Consider the following 27774-nt stretch of genomic DNA (forward strand, 5'->3'; position numbering starts at 1 on the left):
ATTAATGCAATGAATTTACAGTTTTGTTATATTATATTATATTTATACAGAAAAAGCTGCAAGTTCAACCTAAATCAATCAGCTCTGGATGTGTTTTATGTGGATGTATGAATTGGGATCGAGATGGAACTAAATTTGAGGATAGTAGTATTTCATGTTAAAAAAAAACTTTTTTCTTTGAAATTTACCATGAAGTAAGCATTTTTTATTTTTTTTTCGTGGCTGCTGGCTGTTGCGTAACGGGCTCATATAACTATGACGCCTTTACAAGCTTTTCCCTTTTGTTCAGGAAGGTTGACCAGTTGTCTGTGTCACCAAAAATTTGGCTGTTTTCGAAAAGTTTTCTCTCAAAGCACTTCCCTTTGAAAGGGAAGAAACTGGTGCATGGGTTGGTGCCCATTGTTCTGTTGTTTCTCACAGGTCTGCACAGAAAACAATGAGGCTGGTCTTCCTTGTGTGCCAGCTTGGCCTAATTCTGCAGGCAGATGCCCAGATACCAGACGCGTGTATTACCAGTGATACAAACAGACCTCCAGGTTTGTGCTATTTTCAGTGATCTATTCTCCAACATTCTCTCTCTAACCTCTGCTTTGACTTACACCCTCTCTTTTTTTTACCCCTTCCAGAAAACTCGGATATAACCGTTGTCTGCGGAACCGAGTATATGGACCTGGCAATCTACCTTTGTCCGATGTACCAAGCTCTTTACAATGAGTCCCTGATGGTCCTCAATAATCAGCTCAACAAACCCGAGTGCTTTGGGGCTGCTGACTGGAGTGTTACCCCACCAGTTTTAAAATTCAAATTCCCTATAAACGAGAGTTCCCTCTCGGTCTGCGGCAATAACTATAAGGTATTCTGTTCAGTAGTCTTCTGATGTTATTCCAGAAGATTTTATTCTGAATAGATGTTCATATTCTGTCTTTCTGAACGTATTCTATGTTCCAGTAAATCATTAGAATATTGTAAAAAAATTATCGAAAGTTATCTAGGTTTTTGGCACATTTTGATAAATGAAAACAGCAACGATTAGCAATTATTATATTTTAAACTCTAAATTTGAGCTTATTTTATTGAAACTGAATATTCTATATTGATGGATATTGATGTTTTTTTTTCCCTTATAGATAACCACTGAGCTTGGAACTGGACTGTTTGCGGACTTCTCAAATGTCCAGTTTGTAAACATTTCCGGTATTATTACTTCTATAGACCCCTCTGCGGGTATGATTACCTATCGCCCGCAGATCTTGTACAAGTTCTCCTGCAACTACCCGATGCAGTACCTGCTAAACAACACTAAACTCGGCGTGTGAGTGTCACGTAACACCGATAAAAACTGGATATTTTGATTCATCATAATATAAGGAAAGGTAATATTAATTTCTTTGTCTTTCATTGCAGATCAGGGGTAAATGTTGCCATAAGAGACAACAATGGCAGCTTTATAAGCACGTTAAGCATGCAGCTCTACAAAGTAAGATCTGATCTCTGGCTTTTTGGATAATACAGAAAGATTTTTTTTTTTTAATAACAATAACTTGATTTTGTATTTTCGTTTCCACTGAACAGGATGCAGAGTACAGAGAGATGTTGACTATTCCAGAAACAGGACTTAACCTTAAAACCAAGATCTATGTTGCAGTCAAAGCTACAAATCTAACAGACAGGTATTTAGACTTTGACAGTTTACTCTAAACCAGTGACATCAAGACAGATATTCTCTAAGAGTTCTGCAATTTATCTGTTTTCAAAGGTTCAACTTGCTGCTGGACAGATGCTATGCCACTACCAGCCCGTATCCCATGCAAACTACCTATTATGATCTTTTTGTGGGGTGAGTTGCATGAATGTCGTCACAACAAGGGACATCTTTGTGCTTCCTCCCCTTTGACAAACCGCTCTTGTCTTGTTGCACCCCAGGTGTGAACGTGATGCACAGACAATAGTGGACCACAACGGAGTTTCACAGAATGCGCACTTCTCTTTTGAGGCCTTCAGATTTGTGGAGCACAAAAATCGGACAGTGTCCACTTTCTACCTGCATTGTGCCACCAGACTTTGTGAAGTGTCCACGTGCAGCACATTACTGCCTGTGAGTAACAGGCTTTTTGTCAGTACTGGTCCAATTTTTGGTACACAGTGTTGGTAGACTGTTCTGATGTCTGTTTGTCTTTATTACTTTTCAACAGGACTGCAGCACCACTCAAAACAGGAGAAAGAGGGAAGCCCAGGATGTGCCGACAAACGCTACAATCACCTCTCCTCCTATATTTGTGGGCAAAAAGAGCACTGGTACGTCTGCAAGGCATAAAAAAAACACATTCATACAATACTGTGACATGCAAATACAGATTTAAATGCTGGACAAGGCATCATTAAAGTTGGTGGTATTTTTGATCATCTGAGGAATTTAGAAAAGTACAATTTTGATCATTATTTCTATCTTGAAAATGTTCTTGTTCACTTTCTTGCTGAGAGTTTGATGTGCATCCTTTAAATCTATAAATATATTAGAGCTTGTAAAGTTTCACTGTCTTTACCTGAGCAGTCCGCTAAAATGTGGTTCAATGTGAGAAATAAGAAATCCGGCTGCTGTGTTCTCACTTATATTAGACCTACAAAGCTTGATTTTAAAGTTTGGACCTTTTATATATTGCCAAAAGTTGAGATTTTATCTTTCAGTCTCTGGTCTACCACTTCTCTGTCATTTTAGTATTTCATTGTGTGTGAGTGGTACATTAACACGTTAGTTCTGGTTCAAATACCTTAATGAAACTGTATGTGGATCAGTTCAAGTGTACATCATATTCAGAATATTTTCACTTCAGATCATAAAAGTCTCCTAAAACTCCTAAAAGAGATGATCATTTCTGAATAAGAGGAACCTGAGGAAAAAAAGCTTGAAGTGATGCAGCGTCTTTAAGTGTCTGTTTAATTTGGTTAGATTTGTAAATGTTTTTACATGACATCTTTTGGTACATCAGCATCTTCCCCACCAATGACAAAATGGTGGTGCTGTAGGTAGCGTCTGTCATTTCCTGGAAAGATTTTAAAAGTGTATTTATAACAACTGAAACCTGCCATTCAATCAGACTGATTTATATATTAATAGAATCGTACTGAATGTTAATCTGTTCATTGGTTTATTTTTTCAGGAGACCCTCAACCGTTCTCAGCTTCTCAAAGTAAGAATCTATGTTATAAGCGAGCCCTTTTTAGAGAATATCGGTCTGTATAAATGTATATGTAAATGTTCCCAGAAGGGGAAATTTGCTGTAATAATGTAAAATATATCCATTAGAAATTTGACAGCATCAAAAGAGTAAAAGTTAGCATAGAGGTCTGGAAAATAGTACTGTGTATAATGTATGTAATACTGTCTGAAACCTTAATGCTTATTTCCTTCCCTGCTCCAACAGCTGCATCATCTGAGGGCACCTACAGCAGCCCTGTGGTCGCTATAATCATCTGCATTGTCGTCATTGCTATTTTCATTGCTGCCCTGACTGTTTACTTTGGGTTCTACATAAGACGAAGAAAACATCTCATGGCATAACATCCTCCGACTTAGAGTGGAGCCGTTTTATCTGTCTCCCAGCAGCGAGCATAGAACATTATCTACAAAGCATGTCCATGTTACATTAGAAGCAATAGTGACAAGCATCATGGTGTCATACATCTTTATAGTGTAGGTTTTCATTTTCACAAACATAACATCACAATACGGGGGTCTCCATCTGCAGCTTCACAATCAATACAAATCACATAGATTCTTGAAGTGAGGGGGAAGGCTTAGTACATTTACAATAACTATGTATGTGTGTAATTACATGTTAGTTTCAAACAGATTATCAGACTCATATTGAGGTATTTAATTAGAGGTGGCGTCTTGGGTAATAAGTTGGGTAATGTTCTTTCCAATTGTTTTAAATGAGAATGACAAGGAGAGCGTCTTATCGCTTGACAATTACTTATGACTGGACAGACTGAATCTACGAGGACGAACATGTTTGTGCAAAATGGTAAATAACTGACTGACATTAGTAATGTTGGTTAGATTGGTGGACGTAGATCTAAACAGCAATATTCTGCTAATTTTATTGTCGGCCTGAATGAACTACACAGATATCAAACAACACTGAAATACAGAATAAATATGAAAGGAAGGTGTTCTGTGTCATTTGTCTTTCGGTGATTAAATTAGTTTGGAGACGTTTTCCACCATTCACAGAGAAGCTTTCATATCCGTATACCTGATATACTGTTTGGATATTGGATATTCCCCTTCATGTTAACCATGAAGCTCTTTTTTTACCAGGTGTTGTTACAACAATCTGTCTTCTTCTTATTATTATTGTTCAAGCAGGTTTCAATATACTGTATGAAATCTCTATGAAATTTATGTTAACAACTCAATAAAAAACAAAATAGAATAAAAACAGCTAAAACTTTGCCAAAGGAATGCAAAACATCTGTAAATTGCATAAATGATGCCCTGGTAACTGTAACAGGTATTCAAATAAAAGATAAATAGATAGATAGATAGATAGATAGATAGATAGATAGATAGATAGATAGATAGATAGATAGATAGATAGATAGATAGATAGATAGATAGATAGATAGATAGATGGATGGATGGATGGATGGATGGATGGATGGATGGATGGATGGATGGATGGATGGATGGATGGATGGATGGATGGATGGATGGATGGATGGATGGATAGATAGATAGATAGATAGATAGATAGATAGATAGATAGATAGATAGATAGATAGATAGATAGATAGATAGATAGATAGATAGATAGATAGATAGATAGATAGATAGATAGATAGATAGCTTACACTTACAACTTCTACTGCTACAACACATCAGTGCTGATAACGGTGTAGTTGTATAAATAGTTCTGTTTGTATTTGGCCATATACATACAAGAAAGAAGGTGTAACCAAATGAAAAGTTCATTTCAAGTTTATTTGTCATATGCATGTTAACACACAGTAGGGGATCAATATAACACTGAAATATGTTGGATGTGAAGAGAACACAAAGTCTTTCAGCATGTTGTAATTTCTAAAACTTAAGAGGAGTTGGAAATAGGAAGGGGTGTATAGAGAGCGAAAGGAGTATATACAAAGTTATGTAGGAGTGAGAAACAGTGGATGTATGGAGTGTGGGTACTAATATTGCACATAATGTGAATGGATGATTAAAGAGATTACAATTCATCCTGAAAGGGACACAAATTTACGAAACAAATTTTAGAGCAACCTATCTGACAGTTAAGGAGACATTTTGCTCAAAACCATAAAAGTCAACTTCACTTGAGTGTCTCAAGATGACAATAAATCTGTGGGATTTACTGTAAACAGCAGCATCTGTACAAAACCCAAATGCAGTGAATGTTGAAATATTACAGAAGGTGACTTAAAGTCTTCACCTGCTGCAGTAAAAGAAAAAGAAAGAGAGAAAAAACAGCATCTTAACAACTATTTTGATTTTTATTAATAAATAAAAAGTGAAGATATTTTCTTTAATCCCATTTGTGGTTAACATAATTAAGTGCTTTTTGTGAATGTAGTTCAACTAATAACAAAACTGTCAAAACTGTGTTTTTAGCCAAATCTTTAGAGGATACAGCTGCTATGATGACAGTTTGAAATGACATAACATAGATAGAAACTCTGATGGCCAGTAGTGTAATTGTCCACAGAGAACTGAGTATAGTCTTCATTTCTACACTAATCAATAATATGTAAGAGTATAATACCATATTTGATAGAAGTGCAGTCAAAGCTTAACCTTTTTCAACTTTTCCTGTCGTAGCTCGAGTTATATATGTAAAAATACACGGACATTAGTGCAAGTATTGCTGGGCTGGCGCGTTCGCATATTCTGTCTCTGTCCTGTCCACTAGCATCCAAAGCAGTCAAAGCAAATGGCTGCTGTTCCTGAGTCTTTTTCTGCTGAAGGTCTTAATTTCCACTAACAGAGCGTGACCAGACGAGGTAAGCCATCTGGGCAGAAATGTAAGGAGAATGGTAGAAGTGCTGATGTTGTTTTAAGTCTGAATTCCCTGAATTATATCACAAAAGCTGGCAGTTTTGCAAAAAGACATTGGGAGGAAAGCCTTAGAAATTGGTTACAGTCAAATTCGACTTGTCAGATGTGTTTTCAATGCCAGGCTTTTGGTGTAATATGTGGAAATGATATGATGCAACTATAAGCTAAGCAAGTTTTTCTTACCTTCACACATAAGGTTATTTACTCCAGTATGTATAGTGGACCTTAAATGGGAATTTTAAAGTAACTAAAACACATTTCCTGATTGATTTTAATAAATGTATGAATCTTCAGAATAAAGACTTCACCACGTTTTTATCTGCAGAAATAAATTCAATTTGATTCACTCTGATGTCTTGGAGCTGTTTGGTGTAGTTATTTGAAAGCAGATTTTGCAGAATTCAGCATTCTCAGTGGCAGCACATCTTCCACCCATTCATTCTGGGATGCTATCATACGCTCCCAAAGGGCCACCTCGTAAGGACCCGAGTCCATCCAGTCCACCAAAGCTTCATAACTTCTGCCTGCAGAGAGACACATCCACACACAAGCAACAGGTTCATGTTTAATCACTGATAACCTTTGTATTTAGACATTCCTGCGATTCATTTTCCCTCTCATGGCTGCCGCTGCCCTCTTTCTCAAAGCTTTGATCTAGAAACATTATTCAGAGCTTAAATAGGTCAGAACCACGCTGTGCAACCAGGTTCAGGTTTCTGATGTCTTTTATAGACTTTCTTTTATGAAATTAGATTCAGCTTTTTTCAACTCTAAAAAATGTGGTGCCAGTCCAAAGGTAGTCTCTCCACAAATACTCCATATTCCATCAGCAACTATGCCTTGTCTCAATGTAAACTGCTCATTTTACAGGAGGTTATGTTTTGGCCCAGTGTCACTTCAGAACATGTTAAAGCAACATTTGTTCAAATCACCCAAAATGTAGCAGTGCCACAATAATTATGCAAAAATTGCAACACGGAAATTTTTTTGTAGAGGAAAACCCAAACCATGTTTTTTTTTTTTCTTCGTAATTTCTAACTAATTATCTGGTCTTGATACCTAACCCACCCCATTTATTTGATCATTTCTACATTTCTAACGCTAGAAATGTATTTTTGATTCCTAAACCTAATTAATTGTGAGTTACAGCAGCACTGAAATGTGAAAGAATTTTAGAAAAAGGTAGGTGAGATAGTGCTTGAATCTCTGTGTTAAATCTGCAGTCTGCAGGTTATAACAACCAACCCCACATCCGTCCTAACGAGTGTTTTTGAGGAACTTTACTGTGGCAAACAGGAGTTTTCTTACAGTTTAACATTAAACAAATGGTATATGTTAAACTTTTAAAAGCTAATGCACATATACAAAGATTGTGGAGCCGTGAAACTGTTGTCCTTTGCTGTGAAACTGCAGCACTTACACTGCGGACCCTGCTTTGGAACGAGATTATGCTGTCAGTTTCTCATTCACTACCATTGCAATCTCCTTAGTCAACAAACATGGGCATCTGCTCCTGCACAGTGTTTGGTACATAAATCTGCTGTCAGTGGTAAGATTCTTACCTTTGTGAAGGATGTTTGCCAACAGAAGAGCTCTTACTGCATTTATTCTGATGGTTTTACAGCAAGTATAAGAGCCAACATTTAGCTAATTAGACTTGTCTGAAATGTTTTCAAAAGGAAGAGCCCATACAAAGAACTGATGGCTGAGTGATTAGAATGAAAAGCACACAAGATAAAAGCATCCTCAGCTGACACATCCATGGTTAGACTTCTGCCTGCCCTTTGCTTCTTCTTCTCCCCACATTTCCTGTCTCTTTCCATTACATCTAAGAGGCACACTAATGGAAAAATAATTATTTTAAAATGGAGCCAAAAGTGTGTCCACTGATTATCATAGTAAATACTAAAATTTAGTGAAAAAATTAACCAACGATGCAAAAAAAAATTAATAAATTGATGGTCAATAACTGTGTACTCTGACATTGAGATACTAACTCATACAGCATTGTTTCTATTTCTTTTAACCAATAACAATCATAGGCAGATTACAAAAGGGGTGTCTTGTCTTCAGACAAATGGACCTGATGTGTCAGAGGGTACCTCTTTTTATCCTAATAAGAGACACAAAATATCCAGATGCAAATGCTGAGGAGAGGTATCTGAAGAGACATCAATTACCACAAAGGGCAAAAAACCTCACCAAGAAGCTATAAAATAATCAAACTATAACTGTAAATGATCAAAAATGAATCCAAATACACACAAACACATTAAGAATATCAATATAAGACAAAGAAACAACCAAGAAGAGATACAAAAATGCCCACAAAGTCACACAAAATGATTTAACAGACACACCTCTGTATTTGTTAGAGGCAAAACACATAAGTGAATAATTTGGCAGTTCATTGTGACCCATCTTAAATCTGTATGTTTCTGCATCACAGCAGTTCCTCACTAATCCTCCAGTTTCTACATGAAACAAAATGATGCTCCAGCTGAAGTTATTCTAGACACAATGTAAGGTTCTGCTACCCATACCTGTTCCAGCTCCAAGTCTCAGGCCCCCCAGCAGGTTGCTTGCAAGCCTGTCTCGATCCCAGACAGTCAGCTCTACGCAGGCCTCTGTCAGATCAACTTCACTGATGCCATCATACACCATTGTGTGGTTAAACACCGGGTCCACTGTCCTCCGCAGCACACGTGTCTTCTGACGACTTTTCCTGCTCGTGTCTGGCAGCACAAAGCTTAAAAGAAAGTGGGAGGAGGATAAAAGGTTATCTGAATAGTAGCCGTGAAATGAAAATGTCTTCTTTACTTGGTTAGGTTTGTGTGCATACCACTTAACGTAAGGATCAATGGTAGCCCTGACTAAAGGCAGGTTCTTGCATTCTTTCACCCAAATGTGAATCTCTCCGGTGTTGGTAGCATCTTTTGCAACACCTTCAGAAAAATAACACACAAAATGATAAGCCTGAGATAACACTGCCAAAACTCAGCAACTATACAAGTGTCTGATCAAATATCATGACTTAACATCCAATTTATTGGATAAAACTGAGAATTTCATTAAAAAGGGCTGTTTCTGCTTTTTCTTTATTACGAACAAAGATAAGCTAAACCGGAAAAAGAGAAGTTTTGATTTAGTACCCCAGCTGCAGTGACTACACTGATATGATTATCTCATTTAAAATTTTAAATTGCACTTTTATAAACAAGAAGGGGGTTAGAGGTGCGCACCTGTCAAATGCTTCACTTTACTGTAACACAAAACTAAACATATTTGCACCTCCTAATCCCTTATGTTGGAAAACTAGTACGTTTCATAATGTGGTCCCAGCATAAAGTCCGCCTCATGCTGCAATTATAAACCACATTCTGCCATTTCTGGAGAAATTGTGGTGGGATTGCTGAAACCTCCTGTCCCTCGTCTCCTGGTAATGGCTAAAAGGTTAAAGATGAGCCTATCAGAGTGCGTGTGAATAGGAAAAAGAAGAGATAAGCTGTTGATTATCAAATGTCCATCAGTTGTGACTTCTAAATGGCAGTTTAGGCTGTTGTTGGGATATTAACTACAACATTATATCTGACTATTGACAAAGTTGTGCCACACGTGCACCGACAGACTTTCCCACGGACAGCGGCGAGACGTTTTTGTTTCTGGAGTACAAAGTGTGAACATACAGGCAAGTTAAAATCAGTCACCTCTGGTTTTCACTAAAAAAAGCTGCTCTCATTTTGTATTGGAGTCTGTCAAGCCAAGGTTTGTAGAAATTGTCTTCATTAAAATAATCATATAGTTGGATTTTGCTTTACAGCATTCCCACCCATTCGCTTGTAGGTTTTTCTGATTAAGTTTATTTCCAAATCAGCAGTTAAGAGAAACTCAAATTACAGCAGCAAGAAACAGATTCATCAGATCTCTGTATTGTTGTAAAAAAAAGAAAAAGTATCGAGTCTACCTAATAAATCAGAAACCAGGCAAAATCCAGTTTTTAGAATTGCCTGGTCTCGGACATTACTTTAAAAAGGGCTCAATTCAGCTTTTCTTCTGATGACAGTCATGCCTGTGATGTCTGCCAAGATCCAGCTACCACTATCTGTATACTTTTAAATCATTTTAGATGAAAGCCTCGAGTCAGGCTTTTAAAATCAATGCAGTGTTGTTCCAACAGAAGTGATAACTGTGCCCATAAAATAGTTCTGACTCCTCTGCCTGCTTACTGAGCTCTTTACACAGAGACAGCCAGGAGGGAAAAACGTAATGGTTGCAACGTAAGCTAATTCTATAAAAAAACCCAGAAGAAATTCACAATAAATCTCTAGTAAAGGTAGCGTTATTAGTGTTGTGTAACATCATCAGCCTAATCTCATGTGCTTTAGTGCCGTTAAGTCAGTAACCACTTAATCACTACTTATAAGCATTCCAGCTCATAATTTATTGATTGGATTTGTTTAGGTACAAATAATGTAAACATCTGTAAACACCAAGTGAAACAGTACAGTGGTGCACTAAATTCTATTTTCATGATTAAACTATTTAAAAAGGAAAAGAAAACACATCTATTCCATGAATTCTCTATACCAGCTTAAGCCAACTCAGGGTTGGATGAACCGATTTCATATGTAAATTTAGATCCTGCTTTCCATCTGTTGTTACTTCTCACTGACTTTGTAAGGCTACATTTTGAAGCTCAGATTCTTAACCCAATAAAATATGTCCCAAATCCAAACTTTAAAAAACAGAAAAGGGTCGAGGGCAGACCTTCGCTGTGGGTGATCTGTGGTAGGAAACGAATGGCAAGTCTCATTTCTCCTCGCCCATTTGACGGTGCACCAATCAAAGGCATTGTCTGTAACAGAGAAGACTTTACATCTCATCATGTGATATAAGCAGCCTGAATAGACTCAAGGAAATGAATGAGCAGACTGGCTGCATAGATAAACAGCTGTTATTTGATGAGAAAACAACTTCTGCAGATAAAGCAGTCTTTGTGTGCATGTGTGCTTGTCTTTACCCTTGCTTTCAGGGCTAAGTAATTCATCTGGGTGTGGTCAAAGTCCCACTTGGAGAGGTCCACGTCTACCTCACCCAGGAAGCTGTTCCTGCCAAAGGTGTCGTGATGCCAAACAGAGAGAATGAGTGTCTGGGTTCTGAGATATTCCATGCGAACACGATACTGTAAAGACAAAAAAGCTGCTTTTGTTTGTCGTCAAGCAGGTGTTACAGTGTGGGAAAATCTTTGCGCGTGTCTCTGGTCTTACTCTGAGGATCTCATTGAAAGTCGGATTTAGCGTTTTCTTTTTTACAGATGTTTTCCTCTTTCCGAGATTAGCTTTATCAGGAACCAGGTAGCTTTTAACATACCTTCAGAAGAAAAACAACAAAATTCATTTTGCATAACTTGATAAAGAAGTAAATTAAGACTTGACCTCTTAATACAGTTGCTCCAGAATGCAATGATCTGAGAAAATAAGATGCAACAAATTCATAACTATATTTTAAGTTGTACTGTAACTAAGCAATTTATTGTTATGTTGGCCATATTGGCCATGTGGCAACGGAGCTTTAAATGAATCTGCGGTCACATTTCACCAGTGACTTTGCATTAACGTGCAGATCATGGTGGACTTTTTAAATATCTTAACTGCACATTTTTCTGTGTAGAGATAGTTTCACGTCCTCACAAATGCTACCAGGCAAACTCCCACAGAGACATGTTGGCAGTAACACCTACAAAAGTTAAGTAAAGTGACAAAATAGATGAAAAGCTGATATCTACACAAATTCCCTGGTGTATATGACATGGAAGGAATTTGAATCAAAACCCTGAGTGGAAAACTATCTTAAATCTATCTTGGATCCCAGAACTTATCTGACCCATCACAACTTATCTGTATGTGATGGGCTTTGCAACTATGACGTTCCCAATGTCAATACAAAACACAAACTTTCTGTAAAAGGATGTCAAATTTCAACCAAGATTATCATGGCTGTAGCATTGCTGTTGTAGAAGCGAGCGTTTCAACTGAAATGTTTTATGTTAAATGTTAACTCTGATCTGACATCTTGGTTACTTCACGGTTTAATACAGTATCACATCTGATATTCAAACCACAGGTACATCACTCACGGATCAGAGCGGCCCCTCTTCGGGTCGACTGCTGCCAAGTCTCTGCACTCGGCCACAAAAATGTGAAACTCTCTGAGCCGCTGAACATAGTTGATGGAGAACTGGATGTTTCCCTGAACTTCCACGATGTCACCGCTGTACATGGTCATCACACTTCCACTCAGCTGAGAGCGCACACAAACGAACAGTCAAATCCTTTATTTATATGTGAAATTAAAGAGTGATGAGACATGTTATGGGACATAGAGGAAGAATGTGCACCCATCCATTAATTATCTATAACATGAGGGAGTCATGAGGACTCGATCTGTCCCAGCTGGCATTGTGAGAGTAATGAAAACAGTTTGAAGGCACTTCAAAAATAGACTTAAGTTTTAATGCATCCTTCATCTCATTGTTGTGAGCTATGTTGTTGTCTCATTCAGGCTGTGTGTAGCTGGAGAGGAGCTACCACTGGAGGCATCAGTTTGAGATGCAGCAGTTTCCACAGCACACATTAAAAGCACAGGTTGAAATAACAACATTGATGATGACTCAGTTCAGTTGGAAAGTGAACCAGCATGCACAAAAACAGGACAATGCAGCAGTCATGTGATTTTATAAGTTCATACATCTTTCAAAGAAAAGCAGTCACATATTAAGACAACAGGCAAAGCGGTGTGCTCAAGCTTAAGTGATTCATGCTGTGGTGTGTGAACATACAGACGCCATGTCAGGGGAGTTATTCAGGTTAGTCACTGAGCTGCCTGTCATTAATCTTCCTCGTTGGTATCTGCGCTCATAGGTGGAGTAAGCGTCATTGCCATCGTCCTGAAACACAGACAGCAGGTGCAGAAAGCTCTGTGCACACGGATGCAGAGCAGGCTTTGTCCTACTGGACAAAAGGATGTGGGAGAAGTTTTACCTCCTTCTGTAAGAACGATGGAACAGATTTGCTCATCTTCTTCAGGTGGTCTGGATCCGAAAAAAGGGACGAAGAGGGGGACGTGATGGCTGAAACTGTAGAGTGGTTAACTGAGATGTAGAACATACACAATTTTTCCTTATTTTCCAGTATGCTTGCAAAAAATCCCATCAAGAGAAAGGGAATCAGACAGTTTTTACCATCACTGCCGCGCCTGAGATCAGCAGTCGGGTCTGGTCTTCTTTCTTGTCCTGCAGTTAGAAATATGAAACTTTACAAAGTCATCCAAAGAAATCTGTACAAGAAAATTTAACTTGGATCGGAGAAAATGCTCACGAGGTGATATGGATGCCGTGATGTCCTCCATACTTTTAGCCAGATTTTTAGGCCGAGTTTCTGCTCGCCGCAGAGCTTTCCTGACAGGATTTTGGTCATCATCATCATTTTCACCTACATATTGGAGGAGACGTTCAGATTAACTGGGTCTGTTTGTTAGTGTGGGCAGAAAGTAGTGATACTGAGCAGACTATAAGTTTAACTAAGGATAGTGAAGTTATTTTAAACTAAATAATGAGTTGGTATTTTTACTGTTTTAATAAAGCAGGTAAACACAACAGATTAACAAATTATTATGTTAATTATTTCTATAAAACTTTAGAAATCTGTGACAAATGGTCTACAATATCCTAATATAGTTGACTACATGGGGAAAGGAAACAAATTCTCTAACCTGAAATAAAACAATCTCTCAAGGTGTCGACTGGTGAAACTCAAACGAAGTATTGTTCCACCCACAAACTAAACACATGCAGCTGACCGCGGGAACACACACTGTTTACATAGATTTGCTTCTGCACACACAGATAACCCAACACGGACATGTTATCAAGGATACTGCTGAATCCAGCCCAGTGTGACAGTAAACTGTCAGCAAACAGCAGGAGTAGTGACTACTTCACAACACCGGATAAAGATATCTTTATATATAGAAAATATAACTAATTTTATATATATATATTTTTTTTCAATTAGGACTTATGATGACAGATTGTGAGTTTGTCCCATCTCTCTAACATTTATTACAAATGTAACTATTAAGGACAACCTGTTTCAGATGTAGTATGTTGTTTTAAACATGTGGATCAGTCAGAAATATATTTGAAATATGTTTAAATTTGTTATATTTCAAGTCATAAAACATCTGAGTACAAAGAACTAGCTTTATTACAAGTATCATTCATGACAAAAACTAAACTTTCACTCACCTTGTGTTCTTTCTGATAAGAGGATGTTAGATAGAAGAATAGCCCCATTTATCCATACATATTTGAATGTATGGATAAGTGGCTGCTTTAATGTCAATTCTATTATTTTTAAATTTGGGCTATTTTTCTTTTTTATGAATCTAAGTGCTTGTTTTGGCACAACATGAAAAGTCCTGCTGATCTAATCAAAGGAATGTTCGCTGTGCATGTTGGTTTGTACACAAGCTCAGGAATCATTTTCACATGTAGTAAACTGCATTTTAGAGAGAACTGCAATGAAAGTAAGGCTGGGGCTCACGGTTTGAGCTGGTCCTCGAGTTGGACCAGGTTTCTGACGTGCTGCTGATGGACGACTCCTGACCGGTGTCTGACCCGCCGCAGTTTGACCACACAGGGCGCTGATTCATCTTGATGGTCTTCCTGTTGTGACGCTCCTCTGAGCTCACTGGTGTGCTGGCCCTCACTGGTCCACCCAGGTCAAGTTCATACCCAGATTTGACCTCTGACCCCTCGTCTTTCACAGCCGGGGCGAGTGAGGTGTGAACGCTTGTGTTGTCCGTCATCCCCAGGTAATGGCGGTAGTCTGTGGGGACAAACGCCCGCGCACGTGGAGCCACTGTCTCGTGGTCCTCTGATGATCTCCTTGACAAATTGCCTTTATCAGTGTTCTGCCTGTGTTTTCTGCTCTGGGAGTGGACCGGGTTTCCATCCAGTCTGAGCTGGCCTGAGTCTTTTTCATCAGGAACACTCAGAGCGAACATGCTCGTGGCTCGGCGCAAAGAATTTCCCCGACTGCTGGAAATGCTAAAGCTGTCCTTTCTGCTCTTAGGAGGTCGTGTCTCTTTGGATAAATTGCCTTGTGGTTTTGTCGGCTTGTCTTCTCGAGTGGAGTCTTTTGAGCTTCGTCTGGATTGCCTCTGTGGCACTGACTCAACTGGGACATGATTGTCGGTGAGTGCTCTTGACCCAGACCCCGTCTGTCTATCATGTGGTGACTTTGATCGATTCTGAGGAGATGAAGACGACTTCATAATAGCTGCTTTTGTTTTCTCGACTGCAGGATTCAAGCGAGAAATCTCTGGGTCTGCACCCTTTAACTCCTGAGATGAGAGCTGGACACCTTGTGACTCTTTTCTTTTAGGGCTTTTGGGTTTGTCAAAAGTTAACGATACCCTGGAGTCGGATGTGGCGTCGTCCCAGAACTCCCTCAGAGTGTTAAATTGTGAGCGACTTGTTCCAAGACTCTGAGACACCTTTTCTAGTCTCTGATTTAAGGGGAGAACTGTAAAATGTGCATGATTTTTGTTATCATCTTCGTCATCACTGCCTGATACATTTCCAATTGACCTCAGGTCAAACTCAGATTTTGTAAATCTTTTATTCAGTTTGGCCTGAATAGCTCCACGAGCAACTTTACCTTCTCCAAGAGCTTTAGGCTTGCCGGTATAAAACACGGGCTTGTTGCGCTCCTGCTCCCAGAAGGATTTGAGCTGCTTTATCCTCTCTGCTGTGCTCTCTTGATGTGGTAATGGCTGCCTGTTTAAGTGTGGACTATTAGTCCTGTCTTTATTGGCTGCATCCTCTTTCCTTTTAGGAGACATGCTTAAATGCACGCTTTTATCCTCACTGTCCCTCCTCTTTGTGTCCTCGCTTGAACCTTTGCAGTGGATTTGCACATCATTCCCACTTTGCTTTAAGTCCATATATGGGCTGTTTCTGGACAAAGTGAGCTTCTCAGAGTCTTGACTGACCCTTGTTTGGAGATCTGTATCCAGCTGAGGCACAGTATTACTCTTTGACAGAGGTTCTTGCAGTATTGTTTCTCTGGAATTTGAAATACTGTCTGGTTGCAGCTTTGGTTTGACTACAGAGATGCTCACAGACTCTGGATTGATGGTTGTTCTTTCTGATAAGCTCAGTCTGGTTACACACAGAGTCTCAGTGTCTGAAGCTCCTCTGACAGCTTTTTGTGGGCTGGATATCAACTTTGAATCCACTGAGTCGTTATTGTTCCATTGGGTTTTATTAATCATCAGATTTTCTACTTGCTGGTGATTATTTAAGTGAACGGTGTCTCCTATATTTGTCTGTGAAGTCACCATTTGCAGATCTCTTTTATCACTGGGATTTGAGGGCACTGGGATTTGAACAGAGGGCATATCAGACTCTTTCTCTGCAGAAAGGTGAGCAGGGTCTGGTCCTTTGTCACTGGGCATCACTGATTTACCGATAATTATCTTAGGGCCTGTGTTGCTTTTCTCCCAGAACGACTTCAGATGAGAGATTTTCAGTGGTTGGTTTTCATCAGCGTTATCTTTCACCTCTTGTGAATGAATTATGTCTCTGGTGTCTGTCCTCGCCTCCTCATGTGTTTCTGTCACTTCCTTGCTGTCTTTTCTGTAAATCACTCTTAACTCTTTATCCCCACTGGTTGGTCTTTGTAAGTGACTCCTCTTTGTTTCAAGTGTTTCCTTCTCTATGTCACTTGTATGTCTATCATCAGCAGTATTTCCTGATAATGAATCTTTAACTCTCAATTTGCAAACAGCTGCTTGTCTTTCAGAGTTCTTTGTGGCCTTTGGACCGTCGTCTGCTTTCAGCCGATCACTGCTGTCTGTGCTGCGGTTGAACCAGTCCAGCACCTTTGCAATAGACTCCTCTTCTTCACCAGTGGGGCTGGTGGTCTGAGTGGTCAATTTAAACACATGTTTCTGATTTGACTGCTGGGTAGACGGATCAGACTTGTCAATGAAGTTGAGATTGTATGATAAAGGAGGATCAGAATCTGAAAAACAAGACGTGAAAACAGAAGGGTTGGTTTGCATTATCTGCCACTGACCTCTTTTTTTCCAAATTAAAATAACACGGCTCACAGACTCCTACGCTAATTCAATATATGGTATCATAAAACAGCATCTGTGTAGTTTCCCTCTCTGAAACCAGGGTTGGAGAGGGATCATATCATCTGTCTCGGGGTTGTTTAGCTTACTACTTTAGTCCAAACTGAAAAACTAAACAGCTATTGGAGCAAAAGCCATTAAATTGTGTTGTCATTCATGATCGACAGAGGATGAATCTTCTGACATCAAATTTAACAACATCTGGTCAAATTTCTGGGGGTTTCTTTTGGGGTTTTTTGGACACTAATCATCAGTTATGCTTGAAATAATGAAATCATTGCTATTGTAAACACGCTAGCATGCTACAGTACCTAGTTAAAGTAGAGCTAGTAGCACAACTAAAGTGTTTTTTTCTGAATATTTGTCAGAATACTCGCAATGTCCCTCTCACATTCAGTTCTGGATCTTCTTTCAAATTAAACATTTAATTATAACATATTTCAAAGCTGAATTTACTCAAAGCTAAAGGAACTGTCTCAACGATTTTTGTCTGAATAAACTATATTGCAGAAAGAAGAAACAATGGAGATTACAGTATCATATATTTGCAGTATCTCAAGCTGGATATTTGTGGTTATTTTCTTGGAATAAAAATTCTATTAAGGTACATGTGATACAAACCATTCCGATACCATAGTAACAGGAATGTCAATGAGCGATTAGTGTGTCTAAAAAACAATCGCACTGGACATTATTTGACAACAGATAAGTTTGAAGTTTTGCAGGGAGCTGAGTGAACCGTTGGATAAAGAGCTACAAGTGACTTAAATTTAACCGCCTAATGAGATCAGCGACTCCTTTCAACACGCCCTGTTGTAAGAAGGGTCACGCCATGTGCAACATCAAATCTGATTTGGAAAATGGCCAATTATTGGCTGACATCTTAATTTAATGACAGCAATCAGGATATGTGTCAAACTTGTAAGACAGTTAACTGCTGGGCGTTACTTTTGAAAGACTTAAAAGATGTTAACTGTTTGTGGTTTTCCAGGCTTTTCACTGTCTCGGGATTAGACCGGCAGAATTTTGAGTAACAGCTAATCAGCAGAAGGATATGTTGGGCAGCCTCCTTGCAAGCAAGGAGATTGAACAACATTGATGTTCTTTGGTTCAAAACATAGTGAGAAAGCAAACAACTGTGTCATGTTAAAGTGGCAAGGGCACTGCCTAATTCTACTATCATTACGATGGATGTAACATTTGCTGTGCTTTATTTCTGTTTTAACAAATTTGTCAATTATTGAGAAATAAGAATAATAAGAAACATTAACAATAGATTCACTGACTCATTGTTAAGAGGCTGTTATTTACTCTCTAATTCTTAGCTTTGATATGACCAATGTAAAAATGTACATTTCTAACACTGTTTAATGTGTACTGTTGAAAAGATAAGAAGAATTACTGTATTTCAAAATTCTTGCTACAGTCCCTTATCAATAGAGCCCAAAGCTTTTCAGTTTGGCTTTACAGTTGAAGAGTTGTGGTAGACTGAATTTGAAGATGTTTTTCTGAGTGAAGGCGAAATGGTGATATAACAAGAGTTTGAAGGAAGAAAATACTTGTGTAACAGCGAGGGCCTGTAGGACCTTCATATTTTATCTGTTGCAAGCTTTTGTATCTCAGCTACACACATTCTCTCCCAGATATTTGTGCCTTTCAGATTCTACTCCAGTTGCAGACTGGAGTAGAATGGAGAAAGAATGGAGTAAATGGACACAATTTCAGAACAACAATTTCCACGAAGCATAATCCTGAGAAAATTTCAGAAGCCACAAGAAAAAAAATGCTTAGAAAAATAATTGATGTCATGTAAGTGAACCCACCCACAGTGCTTTGGGGCAAACTCAGCTCGTCCTGTCTCCCTGCTGGTCCCGCACTCCTGATGATTTCTCTCTCCTGAATGTTGCTGCTGGCTAAGCTTACTAAGTTGAAAGCTGCACACTCTCTATTGGTTTGATCATCCTGTGCTTCACTCCTCTGTGGTGTTTCTCTCTCAGCAGACTCATCGGTCCTGGTGTACGTAACTGGTCTGAAATTCAACAGAATTTGAGTTTCTTTGGAAGGGTGAAAGGATTTATATTGATAGACCTGGGGTAAAATGTGTCTACTGACCTGTCTCTTGTTATAGAGGGCAGGTTTCTTTCTCTCTCCAGACTTGAATTAGAGGGATCATGAGATGTATTACACAGTGGCTGGAGAGAATGTTCATCCGCAGGTCTTGATGGCTGAGCGAACTGAGTCATCAGATTCGAGGCACATTTCTGAGGTGTTTCATCTTTGCTCTTCAGGCAAGACTCATCTGAACTCCTACTGGGTCCATGCTGGAGGCTCCGTCTTGGGGCAGGAATAATAACTGCAGGTCTTACCTGAGGGTCTAACTCCAGCTGTCCGTTGCTCTCTGACTGACTGATGGTACGTCTTGAGAGGAACGTCCTCTTCTTTGGCACCGGCCTGAAACCTACAGAGGAGCTTTCTGATGTGATGGACCCCCCTGAAGTCTGACTGGACTCACTTGCTGGAGGATACTTCAGTGGCGAGATGGGCTCTGAGAGGAAGAAGAAATGTAAGAAGGTCGCTGTATCACTCCCTTCTTCACAACATTATAAATGTGTCTGGTCCTAATCTCAATTCTAACCTGTCTCCTGTGGCTCCTGGTCCCCACAGGTTAACGAATCGTGACTATTTTCAGGAGGCTCAACAACAATTAGGGAGGCACGGTTAAAAGGGTTGTGCCTCGGCTGGAAGGAGAAAGAAAAATAAGTGATTTACGTTATAAAAGCTGTGGCTTGACTGCAATAAACCTGCACCAAAGAGAGAAAAAAAGTCCCAAAGAAAGCTGCTGAATAACTCAAATGCCTACCATTTTGGGGGAGCAAACTGCTGAATATCGATTCTCTTTTTCTGCATCACTGTGACGGAAGAAAAGGAAGTGAAATGGAACGAATGAAACACAAAAGCATAAAGTGGCATAACGAGGCAAGGTCCTGATCTCAATATTTTATGAAATTGCCCACAGATTTTGCAAAACACCAGCAAAAGGTTTTCATTCCGTAAATGATGATGAACACCATTTTCATAATCCTTTTGATTAATTTAATACATCTCTCAAACTAAATTTCCCACAGTGTTGAAGATAGGAGATCAGCCTGAGAACATCAGAGATTGTCTCATCATAAAATGTAACAATTGCAAAGGATACAGGACAGTTGCCTGAGATCCTGAAACACCCATTTAAATGGATAAAACTGTTTAAAATAACTTACCACAAAATTAATTAGAGAGGGTATCTGGGTTGGTGTGTATTGGGGAAAAATGCAACAAACAACAACTAAAGAGCTCCAGGCTGACCCAGAGCCATCTGGAGCAGTAATTTCAGCCCACATCGTAGCCTGCAGACTGATACAAGTAGGGGGTGTCCTCCTTGGCCTGGAGGACACCCCCTACTTGGTTCAGTCACCCCAACTGAAAGACAGGCACAAGATGGCAAAGCTTAAGTTTGCAAAAAATTTTCACAGATTTTTCACAGTCTTTGTTAGATTGTGTTCTGTGAAGAAAATGTATTGGGGAAACAGGGCAAACATCAGTTTGTTTACAGGCAATGACAGGAAAAGTCTGCTGTGGCGCTGCTTTGCTGGCTCTGGTTGGCTGTGGTTTTAGAAGCAATGGATGTATCAAAACAGTGAGACAATCAGAAGATTTCCAAGTCAAATGTGAAACCATGTGTTATGAAACCAGGTTGACTGTGAAGGTATAGAGTCTTTGAACATGACAAAACACAGTTTGAAAAGGAAAGATTGATTGTTTTTGCCTGGACAGAAGTGAGTCTGCTATTGTTGCTAAATGTTCTGCAACCAAATGTCGATGAAGGGTAATTGTGTCTGTTTTCAATAGTTCACGGCTATGTAAGCTATTTTCCTGTTGCTCAACAACCTTTAACACTTTATCAAAGTATTTGTACAGATCTAGTTAATTTGAATTTATTTCCAAAGATTTTCTAAATTCTGTGCTTTAAATCCATTAATTCTGATCAGGACTCTACATTAAACATGACGCATCTGTTGCAAAACATCTCAGCAGCAAAAAAGTGTTGTTTTTTACAGGTTTGTTACAGTGTGCGTGACTGAGGCTTTCTGACTTATAACAGACAACATTAAAGAAAAATGCAACCAAATCAACAAAAACATCAAACAAACTCCAAAGCTTTGAGGGAACAAAATATCTTGTATGTTGCGGCTGATGAAAATGAATAAAATCTAATCTATCTGACTGCATTTAAAGCCCATGTGATGCAGTAATTAACTTAGAAACTGCACAGCCTCTGCAGCCTTGACAGAGTAAATACCTGAGAAGGGTTTAGTTTCTTACAACCTCCACAAAAACTCAGAGGCTTGGCCAAGTCAAATATTGACTCTGCTGTAACAGACGCTTTGTGAATGAGTCTGAGCAGCGTCACAAAGTCAGTGAACTATACATTTTTGTTCTATTCAAGCGACCCTTGGCACGGTCACTTGCCCACTGGGAGTAATTCCAGTTAAATAGAGTTAAACACTTTACTGAACCGTTTATCTGTTCTCCCTGCAGTATGCTGTGAGGGATACAGAAGCTGCTGGATTATAAAACGGTGTATGTTCAGTCAGCACCACCTATGTTTACACACACCGAGTCACAAGACACCACGCACCGAACAAACACAAATTAATCTGGTCAGGGTCACAGAATGCCTTTGCAAAGTTAGTGTCTGATTCTCATAGCAACTTTCATGAATTACGATTTTACTGAAATTAGAAAAAAGCTAAACATACTGTATCATTTTACTATTTAATCTAACGTAAGAGCTCATCTTGAATTCGACAGCCGCAGCACGTAAAATACAACAAAGACCGAGCACTGTTGTGCAGCTAGAATCACATATCGGACAAGAATGAGATAACATTCCTCTCCCAAAGGTTAACAAACTGGGCTCCTCAGTTACCAGACATTTGCAGACTGTTAAAAGAACAGAGGATGCTATATAGAGGGAAATATGACCCTGCCCCAACTTTTCTGAGATATATTCCTGTCATCAAGTTCAAGATGATGTAATTTCTTTCATGAAATAGTAAAATGTCTCACTTTCAACAGTTAATGTTTTCTATATTGCAGTGTAAATAAAATATTGATTTCTGAGCTATTTAAATAATTTTTTCTGTCTTCATCCTGTTTTTTTAGATTGTACACAGCATGTCTTCTATTTTTGGTTCAGGGTTTTACATACATGTATGCTGCTAAGTGTTGACTGGCTTTAAGCTAATGAATGACTTGAAAGTAAAAGAAATCAATAGGTTATAGATAGACAGGTTAAATTAACATTGTACTTTATCTGCTGTGGCAGCTGTGCCTCCAAACATCTGGCAGGTTTCGGGGGAGCTATGATGTCTAAACCTCGATTACTGGGCGACTTGGATCGGACAAGTCTAAGAGACCCATCTGCAGGAGAAAGGAGTTTGCTTAAGTTTGAGAATAACAACAATACAGCTTACATGTACATGTTGATAAAACAGAATTGATGGAAATGTTTCTTTGCCTTATTCTGCCATTCAGGCCACAAAAGAATATATATTTAATCCAGTTTAAATCTATAACATTAGAATCTAAAGGTCAAAATAGGTATAACATTCTAGCTGCAAGTACAGGGGTCATAAATGGAGTATTTCCCAAATTTAAAAAAGGGAGGCATTAAAAACAACCCCTTTATCAGTAGCAGAGAGCGAACACACCTAAACCCGACACTTTCCCCTGCTTCATGGACGCCAGGATGATCTCAGAGCCGTGGATCTTGTCATTGTGTCTGAGGGACTTGGCTTCGTAAAACCACTCTCCTGTTAGATACTTCAGCTTGGCGTCTGACGGCGAGCAGTCGTGCAGCACCTTCTCAAGCTTCCTGTCAGGAAAACACAAAAGAGACACGTGCAAGTGCTCAAGTCAAGGGCTTTTTCTGTATCATTTATAGATCTTTTATGCACTGCTGGCTGAGTGTCATTTCATGATCAATGAGGCCTAAAAAGAACAATAACAAGATTATGTCCTCTTCCTGTTGCACTGAATGGAGAATCTGACACCGTTTTAATTCAGTTTGAATTTCCAAATATGAGGTTACATATAGAGCCGAAGGGAAGACAAACCAAGTCATTCAAGCAGCTACTCAGCAGGTCGTGATCTACTTTGTCATGTTTTATTTCATAGTGCTCCAAATCTTTTCAGTGGCTAACAGATGTGAACAGCAGGCAGGTTGGTTTACCTCCTGGACTCTTTAACAAAGCTACTCTGTTGTAATGTATGCAAAGTTTGGTTTGGCATCATTCTGCAGAAATAAGCAAGACCTTCCCTGAGAAAGACATCTAGATGGCAGCATGTATTGCCTTGAAACACATAATTTGTTCCTATTAAGTTGCAACTCCAAAAGATGTCAGAGATAACACTGACTGAAAGCATTTTTGCTCCAACAAACTGAGTACCAATGAGCTATTAGCTGAAAACTTGGCATATCTTGGCATTGTGTCCTTGAAAATTAAAAAAAAAAAAAACTGGACAAGTGGAGGGCAAAAAAGGAAGTCAAAGTCCTAAAAGAGCCATCTACAGTAGATGAACAGCATCTGAAACTAATGTCCTAATGGTCTTCATGGAAGGGTGGCTGTTAAGAAGCCATTCTTAAGGAAGGGAAACAGGGAGAAAAAGCTAAGGTATGCCAAATGGCTGAAAATTAGTGGCAACAGGTCTTATGGAAGGATGAATCCTGTGGAGGCAGCGGGGAAGATGGATGTACTGGGCCTGTGGTACGTAACAGCAGTAAAACGCAACTACGTCATGAAGAACTATTCCTGAAGACTACTTAAAGACATTACAAGAAAGCTTGTCTAAGAAGATTCAGGCTGTGTTGAAGAACGATGGTGGATATAACAAACATTTACCAAAGCAGTAGTTAGATTTGTTTTTGTCTTCTATAATGTATGTTTGCACGTTTCAATAAACCGTTGCAGCTATGTTCTGTTAAGGGGTGGTTCAAGACCTTTGAATAGTATTGCAAGTTAAAAAAAAAAGTCATTGTCATTCATGTTCCGACTTTTTCGAAGGCCTTGTTTAACAAGATTTCCATTTTTCATTCCCCGAACTTTTGAGAACTGATTTTTTTTGTCCACATCCACTTTATGCTTCCACTATTTGGACCTCGGTTTAACGGAATAAAACATTTCTTATTCCACTTCATACTGCAGTGTGAGCATTACATAACCGCCGCACATGATCGATCTTAGGGGTGGAATTCGGAAAATATCTCTATCAAATACAAATTGAATCAAAGAGGGATCAAAACAAATTCCTGTGTCTTAAAATCACCATTCCAACTCATCTTTCCACTTGTAGGGGAATCACAGCTGTCATGTGAAAAAGGGGTAGCGCATTATTACGGGCTGTTGGCTTAATCCTTTTACACTAGACTGGGCAAGACACAGCGAGCATTCAGCCTCCCACTGGCAACAAGGTCGGCCAGCCAATTCCATTAAACTCACCATGAAAAGCTCTTTGTTTTGTGGCAAACCTGACTTTAAAACTAAATTAAATACATGTTCAAATGTTGTATTTTGGTTGAATTCTGACTGGTAATGAAGAAGTTTCTCCTTTTATTTCAGGACATGGGAAACAAGGACAAGGTTTTGAATTCAAGCTGCAATACTTTATTTCTAAGCTGAAAGGATTTGCTGAATGAATCTATGTGCGTCTCATCAGTTAGGGTTTCTATTCTTGTACCAGCATGATCCAGCTGATTCGTGTGTGCATTTCAATTTATCTGTAATCTAATTGCTCACCTCGCATTGAGGTTTCTCCACAATGGAAGCAGTGCCTGTGTCCGGAAAAGCTGTTATTGTGTTATTCTATTAAGCAAAGACTGTCCCACAAATGCCTCTTCTCATGGAGTAGGACTGGATTGTTACTTATAAAATGACATTAGCTCAACATCATGACATTAACTTAAATGTAGGCACAAAATGTTTCAGCTCACATAAATAACGAGTAAAAAAAAATGCTTACATCAGCGCTCAAAATTCCAACTGCTTAAGGATGCCTGAATTTTTTTAAACATAATATTATCAGATGTGATTGAGACAGTAATTTCTACCTGACTCTCTCCTCCTCTGCCTTCTTCAGCTCAGCGTCCCTTCTCAGTACCGTCAAAATCACCTCCTGCTCCTCCTCCGTCAGGTGGCTCAGGTCGATCATGCTTCCACCTCCTGCTTCTCTCAGCTGACAGGTGTGATATGATGGACGAATGCTGGATCTGTGGAACAAAGTCACATGTCAATTGTTTATAAAATACAGTACTGTGCAAAAGTCTTGAGTAACAGAAGCAAAAGTCAAAAACAGAGTTTGTATAACTCTACAAGCTTGAAAGTAAATATTTAGCATCACCTTCATTCTTCAACACTGTCTTCATAGGACCCGTTTTCACTGATTTTCAGTCCAGTTCTTGTGTCATTTGGCATACCTCAGCCTGTTCTCCCTGTTTCCCTTCCTTAAAAGCTGCTTCCTAACAGCCAGCCTTCCATGGAGACCATTTCTGATCAGGCTTCGGCCTACAGTAGATGGATCAACTGAAGATCCAGATGCTTCTTTCAGGTCCTGTGCTGGATTTCTTCCTATTTCTTAAGAAAATTTCATTTCGATAGTGTTAATTTGCTGTAGATATTTTATTAAAGCCGGACGACTCTTCTTTTGTCCTCCACTTGTCCAGTTTCCTCAATTCTTTAAAGAGACACTGCACACCACGCTGAAATATGCCAAGTTCTCAGCTAGTAGCTCTTTGGGAATACCTTTGTTGGTGCAAACATACTATTTCATGACTGTCAAACACAACATGGCAGGCATGAGATAGCATTTTTCATAGATACAGCAAATAGAAGATGGGAACAAACGGTGTGTCTTTGTGACAGGCTGCTAGTGACAAAGTGCCTACAGATAACTTAAAATTGGTTCTTAGCTTAGTTGTCTTTGATGTTTAAACATGAGAATTGTTCATCCTTTGGGTCAGGAGGCTTTTTTATGCTTTAATGAGTCATACATCAGTGTTAAGTGCCTTACAAACAAAAAACACATTCCTCTGAAAATGTTGAGGTACAAGGACTGGACTGAAAAAAGGTGAAAAAGCAGCCGAGGTCCAAAGAAAGACCTTCAGAAAACCTGGTGAACTATCACTCAAGACCACTTTAAAAGATTAAAAGAAAGTTTGGCTGAAGTGCAGCTCAAAACTCCTGCACAGTATTGTAAGTGACACACAGACAAAGCCTGTGAACTGAGATGACTTCCGCACAACAGGCTCCTGATTATGAGTAATGAATAGTGGCATCCATTAGCTAAATTTATTCCAGAAACATCTGCAAGACTTCAAGCCACTCTTTTAATGTAAATCAAGAACCAAAGCCAGTATGTCCTATTTACCTGAACATATCCACTGCTTCCACCTTACATTATTTGGCACATACAGTTACAGAGCTACATTCCTGTAAACTCGTTCTTGTAAGCGGACAACTCGTAAGAAAGGGCTTGTTTTCAGCGTCATACTTGCATTATAAGAGAGGTAACATTATCCAGAAGTTCACACACTAAAACAAAGACGAAAGATGACAAACTTCGTGAAACTAATTCTTTCTTGTTTGCAACATCATTAATTTGAGGGCCAGCCCCTCAAAGTTTGTAATTACTTACTGAAGCTTAAAAAATACTGCTCACGCTTTGCTTTTCTGCATATTTAACTTAAGTAAAAGGTTTGAGTCTTTCTTCCACCTCCTGTTCTACACAGAAATATACCATGTTCATTCCTTTGTCAAGTTTATTTAAGGAGGAGACTGTTGACACAACATGTAAGCCAAAAACTGACTTTTTGATCCTCTCTAGAAAAAGTTGCAGAGTCTAATCCTGGAGAGCCTGCATTTCTTTAAGCAGATAGTGGTTATTAAGAGGTCAAAGTGAATGAAATGCATATACAGGGTGGAAATGTTGTTTTCTTACCCAGCTAAAATCCATTTAAATTTAGAGCTGACTACCTAAATTACTCACTTCCCAAATATATCTTGAATGTCATTCTAGCGCGCTTCACGGTCTGTAAGTGGGAGAAAAACATATATATAGTGTTTTCCTACCTCTCAGGACACCTTCAGGACTCTCACAACCCGCTCATTACATTTCCATCCAGTTGAGGTGGTGAAAGAGCAACAGGAATTAAGAAAAAAAAAAGAAGTTTTCCCTCCTCCGCAGTTTTGCAGCTGCTGCTGGATGCGCTGGATCCTTCGGACATGAGCAGGGGAGGGGGGTGGGTGGGGAGTGTATGGATGATCTGACGAGCATCAACGATGAGAGGAAGGATGGAAAACCAGCAGCAAATACTGAAATATATTATCTTCTATTTCATCTTTTGGTTTAAGGTGGGTCTGGATGTTTCACGGCGAGCGTAAGGTTTCATTTTATTG

The 27774-nt window shown here is 39.1% G+C and overlaps 2 protein-coding genes across 5 annotated transcripts; one reads left to right on the forward strand and one right to left on the reverse strand.

Moving 5' to 3' along the window:
• Positions 1-436: 436 nt before the first annotated feature.
• Positions 437-3600, forward strand: LOC140313706 (zona pellucida-like domain-containing protein 1). The gene is made up of 10 exons (XM_072391698.1): positions 437-536; positions 627-853; positions 1128-1312; positions 1405-1477; positions 1573-1670; positions 1757-1837; positions 1924-2095; positions 2193-2295; positions 3159-3188; positions 3423-3600. Exons 1-10 carry the CDS (start codon positions 437-439, stop codon positions 3557-3559), a joined length of 1206 nt encoding a protein of 401 aa, XP_072247799.1. The 3' UTR covers positions 3560-3600.
• A 1365-nt stretch (positions 3601-4965) lies between these two features.
• sytl2b (synaptotagmin-like 2b) lies at positions 4966-27742 on the reverse strand. 4 transcript variants are annotated; one of them, XM_072392291.1, is made up of 20 exons: positions 27448-27742; positions 25431-25589; positions 23035-23198; positions 22633-22744; positions 20139-20187; positions 19914-20016; positions 19391-19823; positions 19102-19307; positions 14677-17163; positions 13450-13563; positions 13314-13364; positions 13114-13208; positions 12912-13019; positions 12210-12373; positions 11341-11443; positions 11094-11255; positions 10841-10928; positions 8916-9018; positions 8617-8822; positions 4966-6597 (listed from the first exon to the last, which is right to left on the reverse strand). In XM_072392291.1, the coding sequence occupies exons 2-20, from the start codon at positions 25529-25531 to the stop codon at positions 6449-6451; spliced, it is 4998 nt and encodes a 1665-aa protein (XP_072248392.1). In that variant the 5' UTR covers positions 25532-25589; positions 27448-27742; the 3' UTR covers positions 4966-6448. The 4 variants fall into 4 exon arrangements, with proteins under 4 accessions (XP_072248392.1, XP_072248391.1, XP_072248393.1 ...); XM_072392290.1 differs by having other exon boundaries at positions 13114-13223; XM_072392292.1 differs by lacking the exon at positions 12912-13019 and having other exon boundaries at positions 13114-13223.
• Between the last annotated feature and the right edge of the window lie 32 nt (positions 27743-27774).

Source organism: Leuresthes tenuis, unplaced genomic scaffold (assembly GCF_036924035.1).
Source record: "Leuresthes tenuis unplaced genomic scaffold, fLeuTen1.0.hap1 SCAF_9, whole genome shotgun sequence".
Taxonomy (NCBI): Eukaryota; Metazoa; Chordata; class Actinopteri; order Atheriniformes; family Atherinopsidae; genus Leuresthes; species Leuresthes tenuis.

Coding starts and splice junctions, on each gene's coding strand:
- LOC140313706 (XM_072391698.1), top strand. CDS start 437: ATGAGGCTGGTCTTCCTTGTGTGCCAGCTTGGCCTAATTCTGCAGGCA. Junction 854..1,127: donor TCTGCGGCAATAACTATAAG/GTATTCTGTTCA, acceptor TTTCCCTTATAG/ATAACCACTGAGCTTGGAAC. Junction 3,189..3,422: donor ACCGTTCTCAGCTTCTCAAA/GTAAGAATCTAT, acceptor CTGCTCCAACAG/CTGCATCATCTGAGGGCACC.
- sytl2b (XM_072392290.1), bottom strand. CDS start 25,531: ATGATCGACCTGAGCCACCTGACGGAGGAGGAGCAGGAGGTGATTTTG. Junction 11,444..12,209: donor AAGAGGGGCCGCTCTGATCC/GTGAGTGATGTA, acceptor TTTCTTCTGAAG/GTATGTTAAAAGCTACCTGG. Junction 9,019..10,840: donor ACAGATCACCCACAGCGAAG/GTCTGCCCTCGA, acceptor ATTTTTCTGAAG/GTGTTGCAAAAGATGCTACC.